Consider the following 20,998-nt stretch of genomic DNA (forward strand, 5'->3'; position numbering starts at 1 on the left):
AGATTGACTTATTTCAGCAAAATGTTAATGTTTTTGTTGTATAATGCCAACCTATGCACTAGGGTACATACTGTTGACCTCTTTGGGGACCAAAGTTTCTCAAGTGGGGGGAGTGTGTAGCGGGGTTAAACATGCCTAAAGACACTGTTTGATATGTGGGAAGGAACTAGGCTCCCTCTAGTGGTAGCTGCATGGAATTTCCCGGGCTGTGACTTCCTTTTCACAAGATGAAGAAACTACATCTCCCAGGCTGCTTTGCAAGATCCAGGGTGCACGGCTGCACCGCACGGCACTATGGGGGAGGTTATTTAAAGGAAGAGAGAAGCGCGCGAAGGGGGGGGGCCTTTCTGCGCTGGACTCTGAGGAACCAGTGAGCGAGAGTGAAGGACTGACACTGGATATTGGGCCAGAGCCTTTTAGCCTGGAGGGACGACGTGGAACCGTCCCATCTCAAGCACGAGGCACATTCCTGGAGGTCATACTGCTGTTTGCCGAGACCGGAAGTCATCCGCCAGAAGGACCCCGCGCGGCTGGCATATAGCCAAAGGACTGAGACCGCAGTGGAAGCGCGCGAAGGAGAAACTTCTGTTGGTGAGAGGGCACATGCCCAATAACTGACTTTATCTGCTGAAGAGACAGTTTTATCTACAGATAGCGGTAGCGCAGCAGGAGGTGATAAAACCCCGGGGTTTATCACCATACTCTCTCAGGAGACTCATAGACAAACAATAAGGTCTGTAAAGGAGTCGCCAGAGGCTTATCTCTCTCGCAGAAGTTATTGCTCAGTTACGCAGACACCCTGCGGTGACAACTAACAGCTCGTTGTTTTTTTCTCTCTTGATCTTTATTCCTAATCTGGATTACAAATGAGCTCTATTCAATAACCTTGCTAGCGAAGATCAACAAGAAAGAAGAGAACTCTGGGGGAGGGACTCAGATAGGCCCACCTACCTGGTACTGTGTCTAGCCTTAATGCAGGAGGAGTGTGGGGGTATTCTTTTACCTTTTTAAAGCTGTTTTAAATAACCTTTTATGGACTTGTATTGTATTGTATTGTATCTCCCCTATTCAATTTGATACATAGTAAACTAAGTTTGGTTAATTACAATCTTGTGCGTTGTTCCATTGTGTCACCCAGAAGGACTACTATTCAAGAAGGTAACAAGGTATTGTTGCATAGTGAAGTATTGTATTCCAACCTGTGTATCTATTTGATAGTCCAGTCCTATTCTGGGTCAGTTGCGCCTGAGGAGGGATCGAGCCAATTTGATTGGGTTGTTAGGCAGGGTGTAGACCCAATAATATAATCAGCAGCTCCTGCGGGGGTGGTGCTACACAAGGACAACGTACCGTCCTTAATTCACTCACTGGAGCGTGATCGGAAGATGCGCGAGTACAAGCGCACGCTGGTAGACGCGCTGCTGGTGGCATTCCCACCTGACAGCGGGGGCACAGTGGAAGCACAAGTCAAAGGCAGGGGAGGAGGAGGAAGAGGTCGCCAACGCAGCCAGGGCACCGCCAGCACCTCAGAAGGCAGGGTTAGCATGGCCGAAATGTGGAAAAGCTTTGTCAGCACGCCACAAAAAACAGCAGCACCAGCAGCTCAGATGGAACGTCTTAGCAGGAGGCAGCATTTCACTAACATGGTGGAGCAGTATGTGTGCACACGGCTAGACATACTGAATGAGGGGTCTGCCCCCTTCAACTTCTGGGACTCCAAGTTGGGCACATGGCCTGAGCTTGCCCTTTACGCCTTGGAGGTGCTGGCGTGCCCTGCAGCCAGTGTATTATCTGAACGGGTACTTAGCACGGCTGGGGGCGTTATCACAGACAAGCGCAGCCGCCTGTCCAGAGCCAATGTGGACAAGCTCACGTTCATTAACCACTTTAGGACCCGAGGATTTTCCTGCTTTACGTCCAGGCCACATTTTGCGATTCGGCGATTCGTGCGACTTTAACTGACAATTGCGCGGTCATGCAACGCCGTACCCAAACGAAATTTACGTCCTTTTTTCCCACAAACAGAGCTTTCTTTTGGTGGTATTTGATCACCTCTGCGCTTTTCTTTTTTTGCGATATTAATAAGAAAAAGCGACAATTTTGAATAAATAACAATATTTTTCTACTTTGACAGTTAAAAAATATCCAATATATTAAATTTTTGTCACATATTTTGGCCAAAATGTATTTAGCTATATGTCTTTGACAAAAAATGAGCATATTTTTAACCGCTTTAAGACCGGAAGATTTTACCCCATTCTTGACCAGGCCATATTTTGCGATTCGGCACTGCGTTACTTTAATGGACAATTGCGCGGTCGTGCGATGCTGTACCCAAATTACTTTTTGCACTATAAACAAAAAAAGAGCGACAATTTTGAAAAAATAACAATATTTTTCACATTTTTTTATATGAAATTCCCCCCCAAAAAAATGGGGACTTTTTTTTTCAAGTTCGGTCGAACACGTCGAACCCAGACATCCAGGTGTTCGCTCAACTCTAGTCCTGAGGGCCTGGAAAGTAGCAGTGAGGAACTGAACCCGGAGGTCCAGAGGAGCTGACAGAGGGGAGACACTGGAGGATCTGGCTCTGCAGTACAGTGAGTACAGAATCACATGTCAAGGGGCCTGACCTGAGGGGGGCCACCCCTGCTCCTAGGATAGTCAGTGGACGAGTGTCGGTTGAAAGGGGATGCTAGTGAGAGTGTCCTGAAGATAAATTGTCATCCATCATGGGCATCCGCAGAACTTTTTTCAGGGGGGGGGGGGGGGGGGGCGCCATGGATCTGGGCCTTGCGCACTTCTAGCACAGGTGAGAAGTGGAAGATATTATTCTGATATCCAAACCTCTTTATGTCCTTCTTGGGGTATAGCTGTCTTAGCCTTGTTGTAAATAATAATCCATGAGTTCAGGGTATTGCAAAGACTAAGCTTCATATCTATCTATCTATCTATCTATCTATCTATCTATCTATCTATCTATCTATCTATCTATCTATCTATCTATCTATCTATCTATCTATCTATCTATCTATCTATCTATCTATCTATCTATCTATCTATCTATCTATCTATCTATCTATCTATCTATCTATCTGTCTATCTGTCTGTCTGTCTGTCTGTCTGTCTGTCTATCTATCTATCTATCTATCTATCTATCTATCTATCTATCTATCTATCTATCTATCTATCTATCTATCTATCTATCTTCCACATCCACAGTGGATGAATGTTTGTAGACATTGCGTGACACCCAAAAAAAAAAGATAGATAGATAGATAGATAGATAGATAGATAGATAGATAGATAGATAGATAGATAGATAGATAGATAGATAGATAGATAGATAGATATAAGTCGAACACCCCCCGTTTTGGTTCGCACCAGAACACCGCAAACAGAGGAAAGTTTGTTCGAACAAACAAACCCCATTGAAGTCTATGGGAGTCATACCTCGAAAATCAAACGGCCTAATTTTGAAGGCTTAAATGCAAGTTATTGCCCAAAAAACTGTATGGGGGTCCGGGTACTGACCTGGGGAACATGTAGCAATGAAATAAAAGTTTTTAAAATGATCGTTTTTAATGGAGCACTGATTTACTGATTTTAATGAGGCTTAAAGTAAAACTATAAAAATGAAAGTTCCTTTAAATATCGTGCCTGGGCGGGGGTCCCCTGAATGTGCCTGTAAAGTAGCGCATCTCTACGATGTATGTAGCCTGCTACAGCAATATTGACATTTCTAAAGGAAAAAATGTCATATACAAATATACATACAAATTTCAAATCGCATGTACTTTTAGTTACTATTGCTGGGCACAGGAATGGGCCCTGCTGCTAAAAAATCCATACAAATATGAAATAGCATGTACTTGCCATACAGGTGCCAAAAATTGGGCCTTTGCTGTTGGTGGTGCCTGAACACCATAACCAAGCCCTCACAGTTACTCTTGCTGGGCGCAGGAACGGGACCTGCTGGTAAAAATTACATACAAATCTGGAATTGCATGTGCTATACAAGTGCCAAAAATTGGGCCTTTGCTGTTGGTGGTGCCTGAACACTGTAACCAAGCCCTCACAGTTACTCTTGCTGGGTGCAGGAACGGGACCTGCTGGTAAGAATTCCATACAAATTTGAAATTGCATGTACTTGTCATACCGGTGCAAAAATATTGGGCCTTTTGTGTTGTTGGTGCCTGAACACCGTAACCCCTCACAGTTAGCAGGGCAGGGGGACAGGGCCTGCTGTTAAAAATGACATACAACATTTAAATTGTATGCACCTGTCATACAAGTGCAGAAAAATTAGGCATGGGGTAGGTAGTGACCTAAACTAAAAACATTGTTGGAAGCTAGCAGAATCAAGGTAGAGGAATAGGATAGGCAGCATATGCAGTCTTAAAGGGATGGCAGACCCCTAGCATACTCAATCAGTTACATTAGCATCAGGGGCTTGATAGCTCTTGTTGATCCAGGACTGGTTAATTTTGATAAAAGTCAGCTGGTCAACAGTGTCTGTGGACAGACGCACTCTTTTGTCCATCACAAAACCTCCAGCAGCACTGAACGTCCATTCGGAAAGAATGCTGGAAGCAGGACAGGCCAGTAGCTCCATTTCATATTGAGCAAGTTCTGGCCAGTGGTCCATCCTCAACACCCAGTAACCCAGTGGATGCTCAGCTGGAAAGGTCTCCAAGTCTGCTCTTGCGCCTAGATAATCATGCACCATATGATGGAGACTCTGCCGATGGTTGCTTAAACCTAACAGCCCTGGGTGCTGCTGAGGACTAAAGAACTGTTTAAAGGCATTTGTCAGCCGGCCGCCTTCTCCATCGCTCCTCCTTTGGCTGAACGATGCCTCTGAAACACGTCCAGAGATTGTTGACCTTCCAGTGTCTGGAAAGGCGGTACACAAATTTTTTTTCAAGGCCTCCTCAAGATGTTTCATCCTCTGCTTCCTCTGCGAAGGCAGGATGAGCTCTGCAACTTTACCCTTGTAACGTGGATCAAGAAGGGTTGCCAACCAGTAAGTAACCCTCTCCTTAAAAGCACAAATCCTCGGGTCCTTTTGCAGGCTTTGCAAAATCAGGGAGCCCATGCAACATAAGTTGGAGGAGGCATGAGCTTCTGAGTCTTCTGGGTCACTAAGGAAGTCATTGTCAGCGGGAGCAACCTCTCCCCAACCACGTACATCTCCTGGGGTTTCTGGGGAATAAAAACCATCCCTTGAAGACTGCTGTATGCTATCCTCTACATCCATGCTGCCAAAATCCTCCTCCTCCTCTTCCTCCTGTGTGTTTTGTGGCCCTGCAGGAATGATATCTGCATAAAGGGGGCCTTGTGCGGAAAGGAAGTCCTCCTCTTCCTCCCGCTGTTCTGCCTCAAGTGCCCTGTCCATGATTCCACACAGCCTGTGCTCCAGCAGGTGGACTAGTGGGATAGTGTCACTGATGCATGCATCGTCCCGGCTCACCATCTTTGTAGCCTCCTCAAATGGTGACAGGACAATGCATGCATCCTTAATCAAAAGCCACTGGCGTGGCGAAAAAAAGCCAAGCTCCCCTGACCCTGTCCTTATGCCATATTCACACAGGTACTCATTGATGTCCTTGTGCCATACTCACACAGGTACTAATTGATGGCCCTCTGCTGCGTGTGCAGCCGCTGCAACATTGCCAACGTTGAATTCCACCTGGTGGGCACTTCACAAATGAGGCGGTTGGTGGGCAGGTTGAATTCCCGTTGATTGTCAGATAAGTGAGCACTGGCATTGAACGAACGGCGGAAATGGCCATAGACTTTTCTGGCCTGCCTCATGAGATCTTGGAAGCCCGGGTATCTGCTCAAGAAATGCTGCACAACAAGATTCAGAACATGTGCTAAGCATGGAACATGTGTCAAGTGTCCCTGTCGGAGGGTGGGGAGAAGGTTGGTGCCATGGTCGCATACAACCATTCCTGGCTGAAGCTGTTGTGGCGTCAACCATCTATGAGCCTGCCCCTGCTGAGCTGACAGAATCTCTGCACCGGTGTGACTCTTATCCCCTAGACAGACCAACTGAAGCAAAGCATGGTATCTTTTAGTCTGACTGCTTGCGTAGCCCCTTGAACAAGGAGGAGAGCAGGTGGTGGTGGAGTAGCCAGATGTGGCAGAACCAGCACCAGTTTTTGGAGACAGGGTGGCAAAACAAGCTGCAACACCAAACCCTGTCCTGCATCCTTCCCAGCTGCCAGCAGAGTTATCCAGTGCGCCGTGAAAGAAATGTAATGTCCCTGTCCATGTCTGCTGGACCAAGAGTCAGCAGTAATGTGCACCTTCCCGCTGACCGCTTTATCCAACGAGGCAAAAACACTACCTTCCACATGATGGTAGAGAGCCGGAATGGCCTTATGCAAAAAGAAATGCCTTTTTGGGACCTGCCACTGTGGTGCAGCACATTCCAAAATTCCCAAAATTCGTGAAAGGGAGCCGAGTCTACCAGATGAAAAGTCAGCAACTGTAATGCTAGCAATTTGGCCAAGCTAGCATTAAGACGCTGAGCATGTAGATAGCTGGGACAGTATTTCTTTCTACGGGTTAAATAACTGGGGTAGTGACATTTGCCTGCTGCTCAAATGTAGCGGTGGTGTACTGCTAGCAGATTGGGTGCAAGTCTCTGTTGCAATTATTGCTATACCATCATCCTTCTGAATGCTGGTATTTGAGAAAGCATGAGGTATAGTAGGGTTAGAGATCACAGATGAGGAGCAAGGTGATGTATGCTTGTTTTGATCTGGTGCTTCTTTCAGGTGCTGTTGCCAACGGACTGCATGGCAGGTCGTCATATGCCTTGTCAAGCGTGTGGTGCCCAAGCAGCTGGTGTTCTGGCCACGCTTGATCCGCTTTAGACAGATGTGGCAAACCGCAACACTGCGATCTACTGCATATGTGCTGAAAAAAGCCCACACTAATTAACTTTTGTGAGTCCGTGGTGAGTCTGCAGCACCCTGCACCTGTGGAGCTCTGTGCTGTGACGCAACAGGTTGGCTACTGCTATGGCGGCCCCTGGAGCACATCCTGCCTCGTTGGAGTTGTGAATCCTCCTCATCCTCCCCTTCCCCCTAGTCCTCCTCTATCCTGTCAGGCACCCAAGTACAGTCAATGACATTATCATCCCCTCCCTCCTTGTCACTGGAGAAAACTTGGCAAATATGCTTCAGCTGTGGCAACATGACTGCTGGTTTCTAGTCCGTTATTGTCATCCCCTCTCTCTAAGCTCACGATATTCCCTTCATCAACCTGGGAACCAACATCACACCTTTCAAATTGCTGCGCATCCTGCAGGAGCATGTCACTGACACTATGATCGAATAGTTCAGGTGACTCCTCCGTGCATGATGGTGTGGCGACTGAAAGAGTAGCTGTGGAGAAGGAGCCTGTGGAACGGGCCGCTTTGGCAGCTGTGGTGGAAGGCAAACTACTGTGAGCATGGGTGTCAGAGGACAAGGAGGATGAAGACGGCTTATTCATCCACTCCACCAACTCTTCCACATCTTGTGCTAGGAATGTCTCACTGGCACTGCACTGTCTGACAAACTGCAAAGAAACGATTCTCTCCCTGCCTCAAACACGCTCCTGTCCCTCCCTACACTGCTAGGAATGTCTCTCTGCACTGTTTGACAAACTCCAAAATAAGCCACTCTCGCCCTGCCTCAAACGCGTTCCTCGCACGCACAATCACACTACACACTGCGGCTGCGCGGGCAGCTTTTATGTAGTGTGGGGCGTGTACCATGATTGGCTAAAGGCAGCCAGCCTTTTGTCCAATCATAACAGAGATCATTTGATTGGCCAAAGCACGAGGTCAGGGTGCATGCTTTGGCCAATCACATAACGTGCTGCTCGTGCGGTGCGTGCGCGCAGTGCATTATGGGATCTCAAATTTCCCGCAAAGAAGCACATTTGATCGTCATTTGACGAACGATGGAACGACCGATGTTCGAGTCGAACTTAGCTTCGACTAGAACTCAAAGCTCACGATAGATAGATAGATAGATAGATAGATAGATAGATAGATAGATAGATAGATAGATAGATAGATAGATAGATAGATAGATAGATAGATAGATAGATAGATAGATAGATAGATAGATAGATAGATAGATAGATAGATAGATAGATAGATAGATAGTGGAATCAACATAAATAGGCAGAGAAATAGAGAAGTGAAGGAAGAGGAATCATACTGTAACTATAGATACAGCTATTAAGACAGAAAGAGAAACTAGTGGAAAAGACAGATGAGCGGATGGACAAACAGAGCTTTTTCCTTATAACTTAGACTGACTAAAACCAAAACTAGAAAACCGAAACTAGTTTCCCTAATGCTGACCAAATTGATTGAACTGAACAATGGTTGCAGATAGATCCCTGACCACCAATACAAGAGAAATGAGCAGGAAAGGTGCTTTGTAACTTGATGGAAGCAAATTCTCTTTAAATAGTGTTTTGGCTTTTTTTTTTCCTTCCTTTTTTTTATTTTTATTCCAAATGTTATCAGTGCAAATGGCCATTTGGTGAACATGGCAAATATAATCTGAAATATTTCTGCAAATGTGCAAAATGGTTTAAAAGTGCAATCACATAAAATGATTGCCAAACCACATTCACATGCCGTCCTTCTGATAAAGTTTCTTCACTAACTGAGGTCAAGTGCACCCCCACCACTTGCATCCCATAGTTCATTTAGGTGCCTTTATGTTGGTCACGGAGGCACCCAAATTGCATTGCAAGATGCTAAGAAGAAAGTCTGACTTGGTGTAAATAGTCACTGCCGCCGCTGACAGGGCTGGCCCAAGACATTGTGCTGCCTGGGTCCAAGAATGAAATGCTTCCCCCCCACATTCTATAGGACTATGAAAGCAGTGAGAGGAGTGTGAGTGTGTACAGAGTGACAGCAGGAGCAGGACAGAGCAGTAGACACTGGGCAGATGAGCGCACAAGGGTTTCTACTGTCTATAGTGCCCTGCAGTGCTGCGGGCATGGTACAGGAGAATGCAGGGCTGTAGGCATGGTACAGGAGAATGCAGGGCTGTGGGCATGGTACAGGAGAATGCAGGGCTGTAGGCATGATACAGGAGAATGCAGGGCTGTGGGCATGGTACAGGAGAATGCAGGGCTGTAGGCATGGTACAGGAGAATGCGGGGCTGCGGGCATGGTACAGGAGAATGCAGGGCTGTAGGCATGGTATAGGAGAATGCAGGGCTGTGGGCATGTTTCAGGAGAATGCAGGGCTGTAGGCATGGCACAGGAGAATGCGGGGGCTGCGGGCATGGTACAGGAGAACTCTCTAAGTGCTGCCTGGGTCCCATGGTCCCACCAGGACCCATGATAGGGCCGGCCCTGGCCGCTGGGGTTTTCCAACTCTCTCCTCCAGGCTCCTCTCCCCCACGGGCCGCAGCTCCACCCCTCCTGACTGATGTCAGCAGGGAATCCTCAGTCTGGCCCACCCCCTGCAGCTGTCAGAAGGGGAGAGGACACAGAGGGAGAGGAGAGAGCCGGCAGATCACTTGGCGCGGCGGCAATAGGCACATTCCAGGGGGGGTCCACCCGCCCCCCTTGCCCCCCCTTGCGGACGCCCATGTCCTCCATTAAGTTGCTTGCTAGGAAGTGAAGAACAAGAGACTTAACCCTTTTCACACTTGTGGCGGTGTGGATCAAGCAACCCAACTGTTTCCAATCAACCTATGAGGTCTAGAGATAGATTTCCTCACCTGATGTATATAGTTTGAATTGGAGTATCCCACTATTCCCTTCTTCTATCCAAGTTCCAAATAAACATCAAAAAACCAACACCCCTAGACTGTTTATTGTGTGACGAGCCAGCAGGAGCAAGGAGGGATGAATGAACTACAGTATATCTCAAGGTAACAGTGCGCTGGTAACTAGGGAAGCCCTTCAAGTCATCATCCATCAGGCCCTACGGGGACAGTCCTACAAAATGTAATAACTGTAGGCTGTGATATATCTCTCAGTAAGAATCTAAGTGACTTTGGGTGTCTGTATTGCAGCCATGCATTCTTACAGACCAGACAAGGACTCTGTACTTTCCCAGGACACAAATCTTCCCAGCAGTCAGTGCAGAGAGTGTAGAAAGACCTCAGAATATCGTCAATATACCGTTCTGCCTCAAATGTTAATTTCTGCAACAAACATTCTTTCAGCGTCACCTGTGGGACCAAGTGTCGGGGAGATCACCGTGGAGGTGGTGAACCCAACGGCTGATTGCTGAGGGTCGATGGCTCAGAGAAGCAGCTACACAGGGTCGCAGCCGCGGTCCTTTGCAGGGAGCTAGAGCATAATATTCCTCAGGGTGCAGAGTCTAGGAGCCAGTAGGTTTTCACCAATCACCAGTGCCTCTGATGGTGAGGATGGACTCGGCTGCAGCTGACTCCAGGTCGTGGCCCCCCCCCCAGGGTCACCCAGCTCATGCTCATGGCTGGCTCTGGTGGGTGGAGAGGAAGCAGCAGTCCAGGAAAACAAGGGATAATCAGGAGAACAAGCCAAAGGTCGGGGCAACAAGCAGACAGGGATGGTCAGAAGGATGAGCCAAAGGTTGGGGCAGCAGCCAGAAAAGGATTGTCAGGTGAACAAGCCAAAGTCGGTACACAGAGATCAGACGTAGAGCACACAGCAAGAAACACTTAGGGAAATATTTCACACAATTATTGCTCGGGCAAAGTTGGCTTGCAGTGCGTGGGTTATTATAGTGTTTCCTGTTAGAGACTGGGGCGGAGTCATGCTGAGAGATTACTTACATACACAGGTGTAAGAGCACGGTCCCCAAAGCTGATACACAGACCAGAGAGGTAAGCAGACAGTCAGGGCATGAAACATTACTGCAGATTTATGACACATCCCTTCTGAAACCCAATCTGTATGTGTTTGTATGGAGAACATGGTGGCTTGATGACCCTTACAGCCCAAGACAATAATTACACACATGTGCCAGCTCTTACCACTGACTACCGATGATGCTCTTATACTCCCCCATGCATAAGGGTTCTCCATCCCAATGACTAAGCTTGGGGATGGATCAAAGCGCAATGGGGGTGTGGCCTGGTAGGAGCCCAGGCTAAGGTTCTCTTTCCTACCATTGTACTACTTGAAGGGCCGCTGATAGGGGGGGACCACTGGTCCTCTTGTAGGGGGCCTCAGCACACAGAGGGGCCCACACAGGGAGGGGTATTCATGATGAATGACATTTACAGAAATTTTCCACCATCAGCTGAAAGCTCGTCTTTCCCCCCAATCCCTGCTGCCAGCTTTTATCTGCTGACAAAGAGACAGTTGTCCCTCCCTAATCCTCCTCCTTCTGTGTTACATTATCGTAGTTTGGCGCCAAAGAACCCAGAGAGAGAACTAGATGAAGATGGCTTCCCTCTTCATTGTGACAGCACATCGCTGGAGAGATCTGTTTTTTAGTTTAGAAAAATATAATTAGGGGTTCATTCCCACATGTACTCTGGCTGTGTGAAGGAGGGGGTTGGGCTGTAGCCACCTGTCATTCTATGGGAATGCAGCACCTGTATGAACACAGCCGCAGGCGCTAATTGGACAGGTGTGCAGATGAGCAGTCCTCAAATGCACAGTGTCTGTGTTCGGGCCGCACACCTGCATCCCCACATCTGTCAAATTAGGACCCGCAGCTGTGTCCATACAGATACAGGGGTCGCAAGCCACATAAATTAACCACTGGTTCACACTGTGCAGACCAACGCACCCATGTGCATGACCCTCAACACCCCCCCCCCCCCCCCCACACACACATACACACACACACACACACGCAGACTTATTTATCAGCTCAGTTTCATCTTTTAGATTTAGTGGGAATTCTGTGAGTTATGTTGTAATTGTGTCTGCTAATAATGATTTTATTGTATTTTTATCAAAATATAGCTTTAACATTTTCTTGGGGGGGGGGGGGGCCCTGTCAGGTAGTCTGTATGGGGCCCCGCAATTTCTATCAGCAGCCCTGACTCCTTGTGTGGATGTGTGGCACCAGGGAACCCTTCCCTCCTCTTTATAGCTGCAAAGGGTGCGCCATCTCAATATTAAACCCTACGGGCAGTGGCGGCGTACCAACGGGGGGGGGCGGCCCTCCCCGGGTGCCACTCACTGGGGGGGGGGGGTTGTCAGGCCGCCAGTCGGTGTCCTGCCCGGAGTTGCCAGCCCAGCCCGCATCTCTGTGTGAAGGCAGCTGCAGATGTGGCAGCTCCTTCAGTCCGTGCTGCTCGCGGGGAGGAGAGGGGGGGAGCGGCGGCAGCGGCTGCGGCGGGAAGAAGGTAAGTCAGTGCCTGCAGTGCTGTGCAGTTAAACAGATTTGAAGAGATAGAAAGATATTCACACAAATTGAGTGAAGAGTGCACATGAACATTGATAATACAGTGGTAAATTCACTGCTATGAGGATAGCATGAATGAGGTTGACTAAACAATGTATACAATTGGAGCAAAAGGAAGAAATCCGTGTACATCAAATGCATGGCAATATTCATGACAAGAGTTTCAAAGTAATAGATAAAGGCATAGCCCAGGAAAGGAGTAAAGGAAAAGAAGAAGTAAGAAAAGCGAGAGAGGAAAGCAGAGGCAACGGAGACGAGATACAAGGTTAGGCTTTTCGAAGGATTCCGTTACCCATTTTCTGCGATGAGGCATAGAGTAGCCATACGTGCCAAAGTTTGGTAATATTATCCCATTCATCAAGTACTCTCGCTTGCATCTCCTCCATGAGCATGGTGTCGTTAATTTAATTTACCCAAGAAGACAAGGTTGGGATAGAGGAACTTTTCTAGTGGAAATTAGTTGTCTGGCAGCGGAGAGGAAAAATCTTAGTAGGTTAGATTTTTGAGATTGAACCGTGCCTGGGAGGATGGATAACAGAGCTATGGATGGGGAAGGGGTTCATCAAAGATCTCTGAGTAAACTTGAAAAATTTGAGACCAAAAAGGGAGGATACAGTCGCACTCCTACTTGATGTGCAAATACATTCTTCTCCCCTTATGACAGCGCCAGCATGTGTCTGTGAAAATCGAAAAGGTCCGATTAATTGTAACCGGGTAACGGTACCATCTGGATAATAATTTGTAATTCTTCTCTTGAGCATAGTCTGAGATAGAGGATTTATGAGTGAATAGGAATGCAGTATGCCAATCCCCAGCTGGGACCTCAAACTCCAACTCCTTGGACCACAATTTAGTGAACATGGGGAGCGTATTGTGAGTTTGAGCCAATATTGATTTGTATATCTCTGATAAAATATGGCGGGGTATCTCTGGGAGTAGACACATATGTTCGAATTCCAATGGGGGTCTATGCGTTTGATTCGAGAAGAATAACGTTTTACAGTAAGTTGAGAGTAGGTAAGTCAGTGCCTGCAGTGCTGTGCAGCCTCATGTGTGTTGAATAGGAGGGGGATGGGGCAGCTACATATAGAGGAATTGATGTTTTCATATTCCTCCTGCTGCCACTGGATGCCTGATTCTCCTTCTCTCCCTCCTGCAGGCATTCAGCGGCTACAGGAGAAATATGGAAATATCAATTTCTCTATATGCAGCTGCCCCATCCCCCTCCTATACAACTTCTTTTACTGGTCCCCCAGTTCTCTCCAGCCCCCCCCCCACCAGTGCTCTTAACCCCCCACTGCTCTTAACCCCCCTTCCTGTGCTCTTAACCCTCCCCCAGTGCTCTTAACCCTCCCCCAGTGCTCTTAACTCCCCAGTACTCTTTAGCCACCCCCAGGCTCTTCAGCTCCCCACAGTGCTTTTCACCTCCCCCTGTGCTCCCTGCCCCCCCCCAAGTGATTTCCAGTCCCCCCTCCCCCCATGCTCTCCATCCCTCTGGCTTTCCCTGGCCACCCCCCCCCCAGTGCTCTCCACACCCTGCGCCTTCCAACCCCCCTGCAATGCTTTCCAAACCCCCCTTAATTCTCTCCAGTCCCCCCCCCCTGCCCTTCAGCTCCTCCAGTGCTCTCTGCTTTCCCTGTGCTCTCTGGCCCCCCTAGTGTTCTTCTATCTTCTATCATGTCTGCAGTCTCTGACCATCCCTTGTATCATGTCTGCAATCTCTGACCATCTCCTGTATCATGTCTGCAGTCTCTGACCATCTCCTGTATCACGTCTGCAGTCTCTGACCATCTCCTGTATCACGTCTGCAGTCTCTGACCATCTCTTGTATCACGTCTGCAGTCTTTGACCATCTCTTGCATCACGTCTGCAGTCTCTGACCATCTCTTGTATCATGTCTGCAGTCTCTGACCATCTCTTGTATCACATCTGCAGTCTCTGACCATCTACTGTATCACGTCCCCAGTCTCGGACCATCTCTTGTATCAGGTCCGTAGTCTCTGACCATCTCTTGTATCATGTTTGCAGTCTCTGACCATCTCCTGTACTATGTCCGCAGTCTCTTACCATCTCCTGTACTATGTCCGTAGTCTCTGACCATCTCCTTTAGCATGTCTCCTATCTCTTACTCAAACTTAAACACATTGCTAATAGTATTAGCTATCTGTTAATGCCAAAGGTAGGACTGTGCAGAGGAGGCAGAGAGTGCAAAAGGGGGAACTGTGATTAGAGAGACGGGGGGGGAGACTGAAAGGGGCACTGTGATGGGGGGCTGTGAAATGTGTGCAATAAATATTCTTGAAAACATTACAAATTTTTGTGGGTGTTTTTACATTTTAGGGTGGGGGGGTGCCAGATATAGGATCCGCCCCGGGTGCCAAATGCTCTAGGTATGCCACTGCCTACGGGCTAAGACTGGGATGCCATAAAGTTATTGTGCGTGTAAAGGCAGGCGTCCCAATACTTTTGGCAACATAGTGTAATTTTGTGAGTGTTTTTTTTTTTTTTCAATTATTTGATTTTAAATAAATAGGTTTTTTATATGGGATTATGCTAAGTGGGCCACGTTTTTTTTTTTTTTCCTAGTCACGGGGTGGATATGGACGAAGCTCGAGGACCCGAGAGTTACCTGGAGAACAGTTATGGTGCAACTGTACACAATGTATGTTCATCTCTAAACATAGAGGTCCGCATTAAGGTTGAGTATTCCCCCAGGGCCGCCTCAGCCTTCACCCAGGGCATTGATGAAAATGGCACAGAAGGAAAGGTACCCCATGTGCCAGGCAAGCGACCCTGTTATAGGTGCCTAGTGTAGTCCAGAAGATCTTATCATAGGGTGGACATCTCATGTAAACCCTTGTTTGGCTCCCAACAAGGAGGGACACATGGAGGATGTGAGGACCACCCTGTCATCCTGCCCAGCCCCACATATTGATTGTGGTTAGATTGACATCCTCCCTTCTCCCTTGAAACGCGTCAGCACCATCACCACAGACGCCTTCCAGTCCTCTACCGAAAAGCACTTTTTTTTCTTAAGGTCAATGGATTTATAAAAGAAACCTTTCTTATGCTTACCTTTAGCATATGTTTATAGGTATAATGTATGGCATGTCTTTTAATCTCTCAATAAATGTCTTGTGATATTGCACTAGGTTGGTGAGCCCTTCTCTTGTTTTCTATGTTTACAAGTTGGATTGACATGCCAGATTTCACATAGTTTTTCTCTGTGAAATGAAGAGGAAACACACGTCTTGCAGTGCAAAATCTTCTTCCTCTTTGAGCTTTCATTCTTTCCACACAGACCACACATCTGACTGCAGCGATGTTCCTCCTCCGTGTCCTATTCCTGTGGGCTCTTCTCCGTCCAGGCAGAGGTACGTAAGAACATTATAAAGAAATAATAATACAGTATTAGTACATCTCATAGATACCCCGACTGCAGCAATGTGTCCCTCCATATTCTCCTCCTGTGGGCTCTTCTCTGTCCAGGCAGAGAGATGTAAAACATTATAAAGAGTTGATAATACAGTATTAGTATCTATTTTTATTTTTATTTTATTTTACTATTAGGTCTAGGTTCACAGCTATAGTGCAATTGATGTTTTTGCAGAGTATTTTACATGTTTTCATGCGTGTTTTTGGAACATTTTTAGGGTGTTTTGAATTTAGATTTTTTTGGGAAGTGTTCATATTCCTAGGAAGTGTCTGTTGTCATATAGGAAAATGCATAAAAAATGCCCCAAAAATGCATGTATAGTACATATATTTTTCATGTGGTTTAATTGCAATTCTATTGAAGTCTATGGAGCCATTCCGAGGCTGCCAGGATGTGGGCACCCACATGCATATCTGGTGGTCATGTTCTCGGGTTCAGCAATTTTGGAAGGCTATCTTTTCACATTCTTTCCACCCTCATGGACACACCCATCCCACCTGACCTAGCTCTTTTAAACATGAAACCAGACAATGTTTCTAAGCGGCCGCAAAAGTTATTTTTACAAGTTACGACAGCAGCCAAACAAACCGTAGCTAAAGCTTGGAAAACCCCTCACCTACCTGTACCCGAGGTGAAACATAGAGTCACTAACGCTATGATTCACGCGAAGATTGAAGCTGTCCTGCTGGATAAAGTTGAGAAATTTGATAAGCTTTGGCAACCTTGGGTAGACCACTTTCTACCACCAAACTTTGACAGCTCCCTTCTGTTGCCCTGAATCTCGTCCTTGCGCCATCTGCAACTGTCATTGAAATCCTGCCCCCCCCCCCCCCAGCGACCTACCTTCCCTCTCCCCCCTTCCTCCTTTCTCCCCTTTACCACTCCCCTCCCCCCCCCCGCTTTGTTCTTCCCTCCTCTTTTCTATTCCTTTCCTCCCTCTTCTTACCCTTCTTTCCTATATATCTACACTGTACTATATACAACATCCCGGATCTCACAATTTCCTAATGCTTTGGTTACATCTCTCCACATTTACTGAGTTAACTACCTCCTCACGGTTACTGCTCATATCTCTTTGATCCCACTGCCTAGGTCGTTGACCTTATCGTTATTACATCAGTAATCCTGGTTGTGTTTTATTACTTTTGGTGACATTACCTTTCTATAAAAGATGCAGGCCGCGGGCTGCGCCTCCTCACACAGGCACAGCGAGCTCCCTTTTAGGGGTGCCTGGGTGTTGGCTGCGCCCGATGGGTCTCCCTTCTAGGTCACCAATTTCACCATCCTTTATACTTGTTCATTGAAATGGTTTGTCACAGTTACAGTAACCAGTTCAACTCTGTTATTAGTACTATGACTGTAATTTCTCCTCAGTGAGTTGTACATTGTACGTTCTATTTACTTATATTCCCGAATAAAAATGGTTGAGCAAGGAAGTCTATGGAGCCAGGAACACACTGTGTTGCATGTAAAAAAAATCCCTGCACCTCTCTAGAAAACAAAATTGCAGGAAACTGCATATGTGTGAAGGGAATCCATAAAAAATATGGTGAAATGGGCTATGGATATTGAAATGTAATTAAAAAAAAAGTATAATTGTGAACCCAGCCTAATACCTTAACTTTTTCATTCTTGTACAGTATTATATTTCTATTGGTTGAATTAGATGGGCTTGTGTTCTTTTTCAACCAGACTAACTATGTGTAACGGATCAACCGACACCCCAACTGGGTACCTCCGTTGACGGATGCTCCTAGTGCTTCCCAAGGGCGCCAAGCACTCCACCAGACACCATAACCACCTCAGACCCCACGAACCGTCGCAGCTTGGTTGGGGTCTCGCCATCTCCTACCCACCCTGGACCTACAACAAGGCTCCAGGTTCAAGTGGGTGAACCTCTCTTTCCCCAGAGAGTGAAGTAGGAACAGGGACAAGCTCTCACAAGAGCTTAGTGATTATTCAAGGGAGTATGAAGAGCATAGCAATCCCTTGTAGCAGATTCCCCCAATACGAGACAGGACTCTAGATTGAGGATGAAGTAAAACTCTTGATGCAGATGGAATTGTATACAGAAACAGAATTAACTTGTAATAATTATCTAGCCATCTGGAAAGAACAATGTGGGCTTATTAACATTTAACAATGGGACAGGCAGACTTAACGCAATCCACATCCCACCTCAAAACAGACAATAGGACAAGACTGCCAATGACAGTCTGTCCATCTCCTACATCGAAGTACATGGAATACACATTTATGTATTGCTATGATTATTTAGGTGTCACAGACTACATGGCAACAGCCTATAGGTCTCACAGTATAAAGTGGGATTAAATCTTCATATTTATTGAGAGATATTGTTGATAACTATTACTCTCCCATTTGAAGTTATCCAAACCATTTTGTCAGTGTCACTTAAGTATCTGTCTTTCACTCCCGGTGATGGTGAGTACCGTCGCACTATGTAACTATGAATAAGGTATTATTTATCCACTTTACCACCGGAGGATTTTGCTGTCTTACGTCCAGGCCACTTTTTGCGATTCGGCACTGTGCGACTTTAACTGACAATTGCGCGGTCATGCAATGCCGTGCCCAGAAAAAATGTACATGCTTTTTTCCCCACAAACAGAGCTTTCTTTTGGTGGTATTTGATCACCTGTGCGATTTTTACTTTTTGCGCTATAAACAAAAAAAGAGCGTCGATTTTGAAAAAATAACAATATTTTTCACATTTTTTTATATGAAATTCCCCCCAAAAAAATGTAAAAATCCAAATTTTTTATCATTTTAGGCCAATTTGTTTTCTGCTACCTATGTTTGGTAAAAAAAATCACAATAAGCGTATTTTGATTGGTTTGCGCAAAAGTTATTGCGTTAACTAACTAAGGGAAAGATTTCTGTCATTTTTGGTGTTTTTTTTTTTAACGAGTAATGGCGGCGATCTGCGATTTTTTTTGCGGGACTATGACATTGCGGCCGACAGATCGGACCCTTGACTGACATTTTTGACACTTTTGGGGGTACCAGTGACATTACTACAGTAATCAGTGCTATACATATGCACTGTTACTGTAAAAATGACACTGGCAGGGAAGGGGTTAATTTTTATTGGTGATCAAGGGGTTAATGTATGCCTGGTGCTTACTAACGTGTGTGGGGGGAGGTGATTGAGTGACACAGGGACAGATCAAATGTTCAGCTATGCTGAACCCTGCAATCTGCCCTGTCTGTCACTTAGGAGATCCGCCCGCTCTGTTTACACAAGCAGGCGGATCTCCACACTCGATTCCCTGACGATCGGGGAAGAACGGCAGTGATCACCGCCGCTCCTCCCCTGGCCCGACTCCCGCTGTGATTGAATACAGCGGGAGCGAGCCTCCGGCGGCGCGCGTGCGCCGCCCACAAGGGGAGGAGTCCAGCAACGTAGGTCTACGTCGCTGGACGATAACTAACCACTTTGCCGCAGTACAGTCAATGTGACTGGTCGGCAAGTGGTTAAACAAATAACTTGGCCATGCTTTGTAGCAGGAATGTAATGTGTCATTATAAACTGGACATATCATAGAATAAAATGTATACTTTGTATCTCCAAAGACACTCCTTCCATTAAACTAACATTGGCCAAAACCAGATAAAACTCTGATTGGTGAATGGAGGAGATTGGAAGGTGACAATGTTATACACAGATGGGGAGTTGTATCCGCTCCTGCAGGGTGCTGCTCATTTCTTTAGTAGGAAAGTTTTTACATTTGGAGCTCTACCATCCCCCGGCTATTCTGAGGATAGGACTAACAAACCTTCCTTTACATGGCTCCCCATCTATGGGGCTTTTAGATGGGACTGCAGTCCATGCAGATATTAGAGGTTACATAAGACAAGAAAACATATGAAGTTTGGAGGTACATGTAGCACCCTCCTAGGTAGGTGCTAGAAGAGAGAGTATCGTTTTTGGGTCTTTCTGCTTACCAGAGAGATTGCAAGGTAAATTTATATTGCTCTCTGCCTACCAGAGAGCAGGATCCATTGGTGGGGTCGGCTCATGGTGCTCAGGTGCAGCTCAACTTGTCTGAAATGTTTCACACTGGTCCAATAGGTAGACATATTGGACAGTGGGAGGAAACCTGACAAGTGAGGGAACAGGCATTGTTACAGCCCTGGGGACTGGCGGAGGAAAGTGCCCCAGTGCATGCTGGGATACTAAATGCCAAGGGCACATGTGCTTGGGGTCTTCGCTTCGGCTGGAGAACGGGGTCCCCCGAGGGAGGGGGTGGCTGCCCCTCCTCTGTAGAGGTGCCATGCAGCCTCAGGTAGTCAACCTGAGGGCCTGAATATCAGAGAGGAGCTGAACCCAGATGTCCTGCAGAGCCGACTGGAAGGGAAACACTAGAAAGAATCCGATTCTGCCTACAGTGAGTACAGATCTGTGACATGGGGCTTGTCCTGAGAGGGCCATCCCTTCAGTGGAAGAGTCAGTTGAAAGATGTCAGTAAAGAAGATGCTAGAGAGTGTCCTGAAGATAATGTAGTTGCTATAAGTCTTTTGCTAGTGAGAGCGAGAAGACGTAATTCTTCCATACAAGTGGCAGTATGGTCAAAGCAGTGTGTCTGCTTCCACAAATAACCTGGTGAGGACAAGTGAGAGTTGTCCTTATCTAATGTGAATAGTTCAGATGGAGTATCCCACTATTCACTTCTCCCATCCAAGTTCAAAAATAAATATAAAACCAAATACCCTGGACTGTTTATTGAGTAACAAGCAGACGGGAGTGTGAAACATCTCCTAGTGACTGTCAGCAGGTAATCAGAGGGAGACCCAAGAAGTCATCACACAGCAATCCCTACGGGGACAGTGCAATTTCTGAATTGTCCTGGAAAATGCCTTTAGATGTAGCTCAGAGATGGAAAATCACTCTGCATATCTAGCATATATTTGGGGATGGATTTATGTGTGGCCCTATATTGTTTTTCCAGTATGATTTTTGTGATATTATTTTTTCTATGAGGATCTTTTTATATTTGGTTTTATGATTCAGTTGTTGATCAAAACTTCTCCTCAGCCTTTTACCTTCGTAAATGTCCAATTTTCTGTACTACTTGTGTAGCACTACTCCCAAGGGAGCTGCTGAGTGTGGGTGCCCCTGGGTTACCGCTAGCAACAACAGTACTTTCAGCAT

The 20,998-nt window shown here is 46.6% G+C and overlaps 1 protein-coding gene across 1 annotated transcript in view; it reads left to right on the plus strand.

Moving 5' to 3' along the window:
• Window positions 1-20,998, plus strand: part of LOC309547911 (uncharacterized protein) — a gene marked incomplete at both ends in the record, with an annotated part of 267,527 nt that overhangs the window by 31,811 nt on the left and 214,718 nt on the right. The window contains 2 exons of the mRNA XM_082247911.1: window positions 14,973-15,153; window positions 15,688-15,760. Of these exons, the coding sequence (XP_082104037.1) occupies window positions 14,973-15,153; window positions 15,688-15,760 (254 nt within the window). The remainder of the gene's footprint in view (window positions 1-14,972; window positions 15,154-15,687; window positions 15,761-20,998) is intronic.

Source organism: Pelophylax lessonae, assembly GCF_965119305.1.
Source record: "Pelophylax lessonae genome assembly, chromosome: 2".
Classification (NCBI taxonomy): domain Eukaryota; kingdom Metazoa; phylum Chordata; class Amphibia; order Anura; family Ranidae; genus Pelophylax; species Pelophylax lessonae.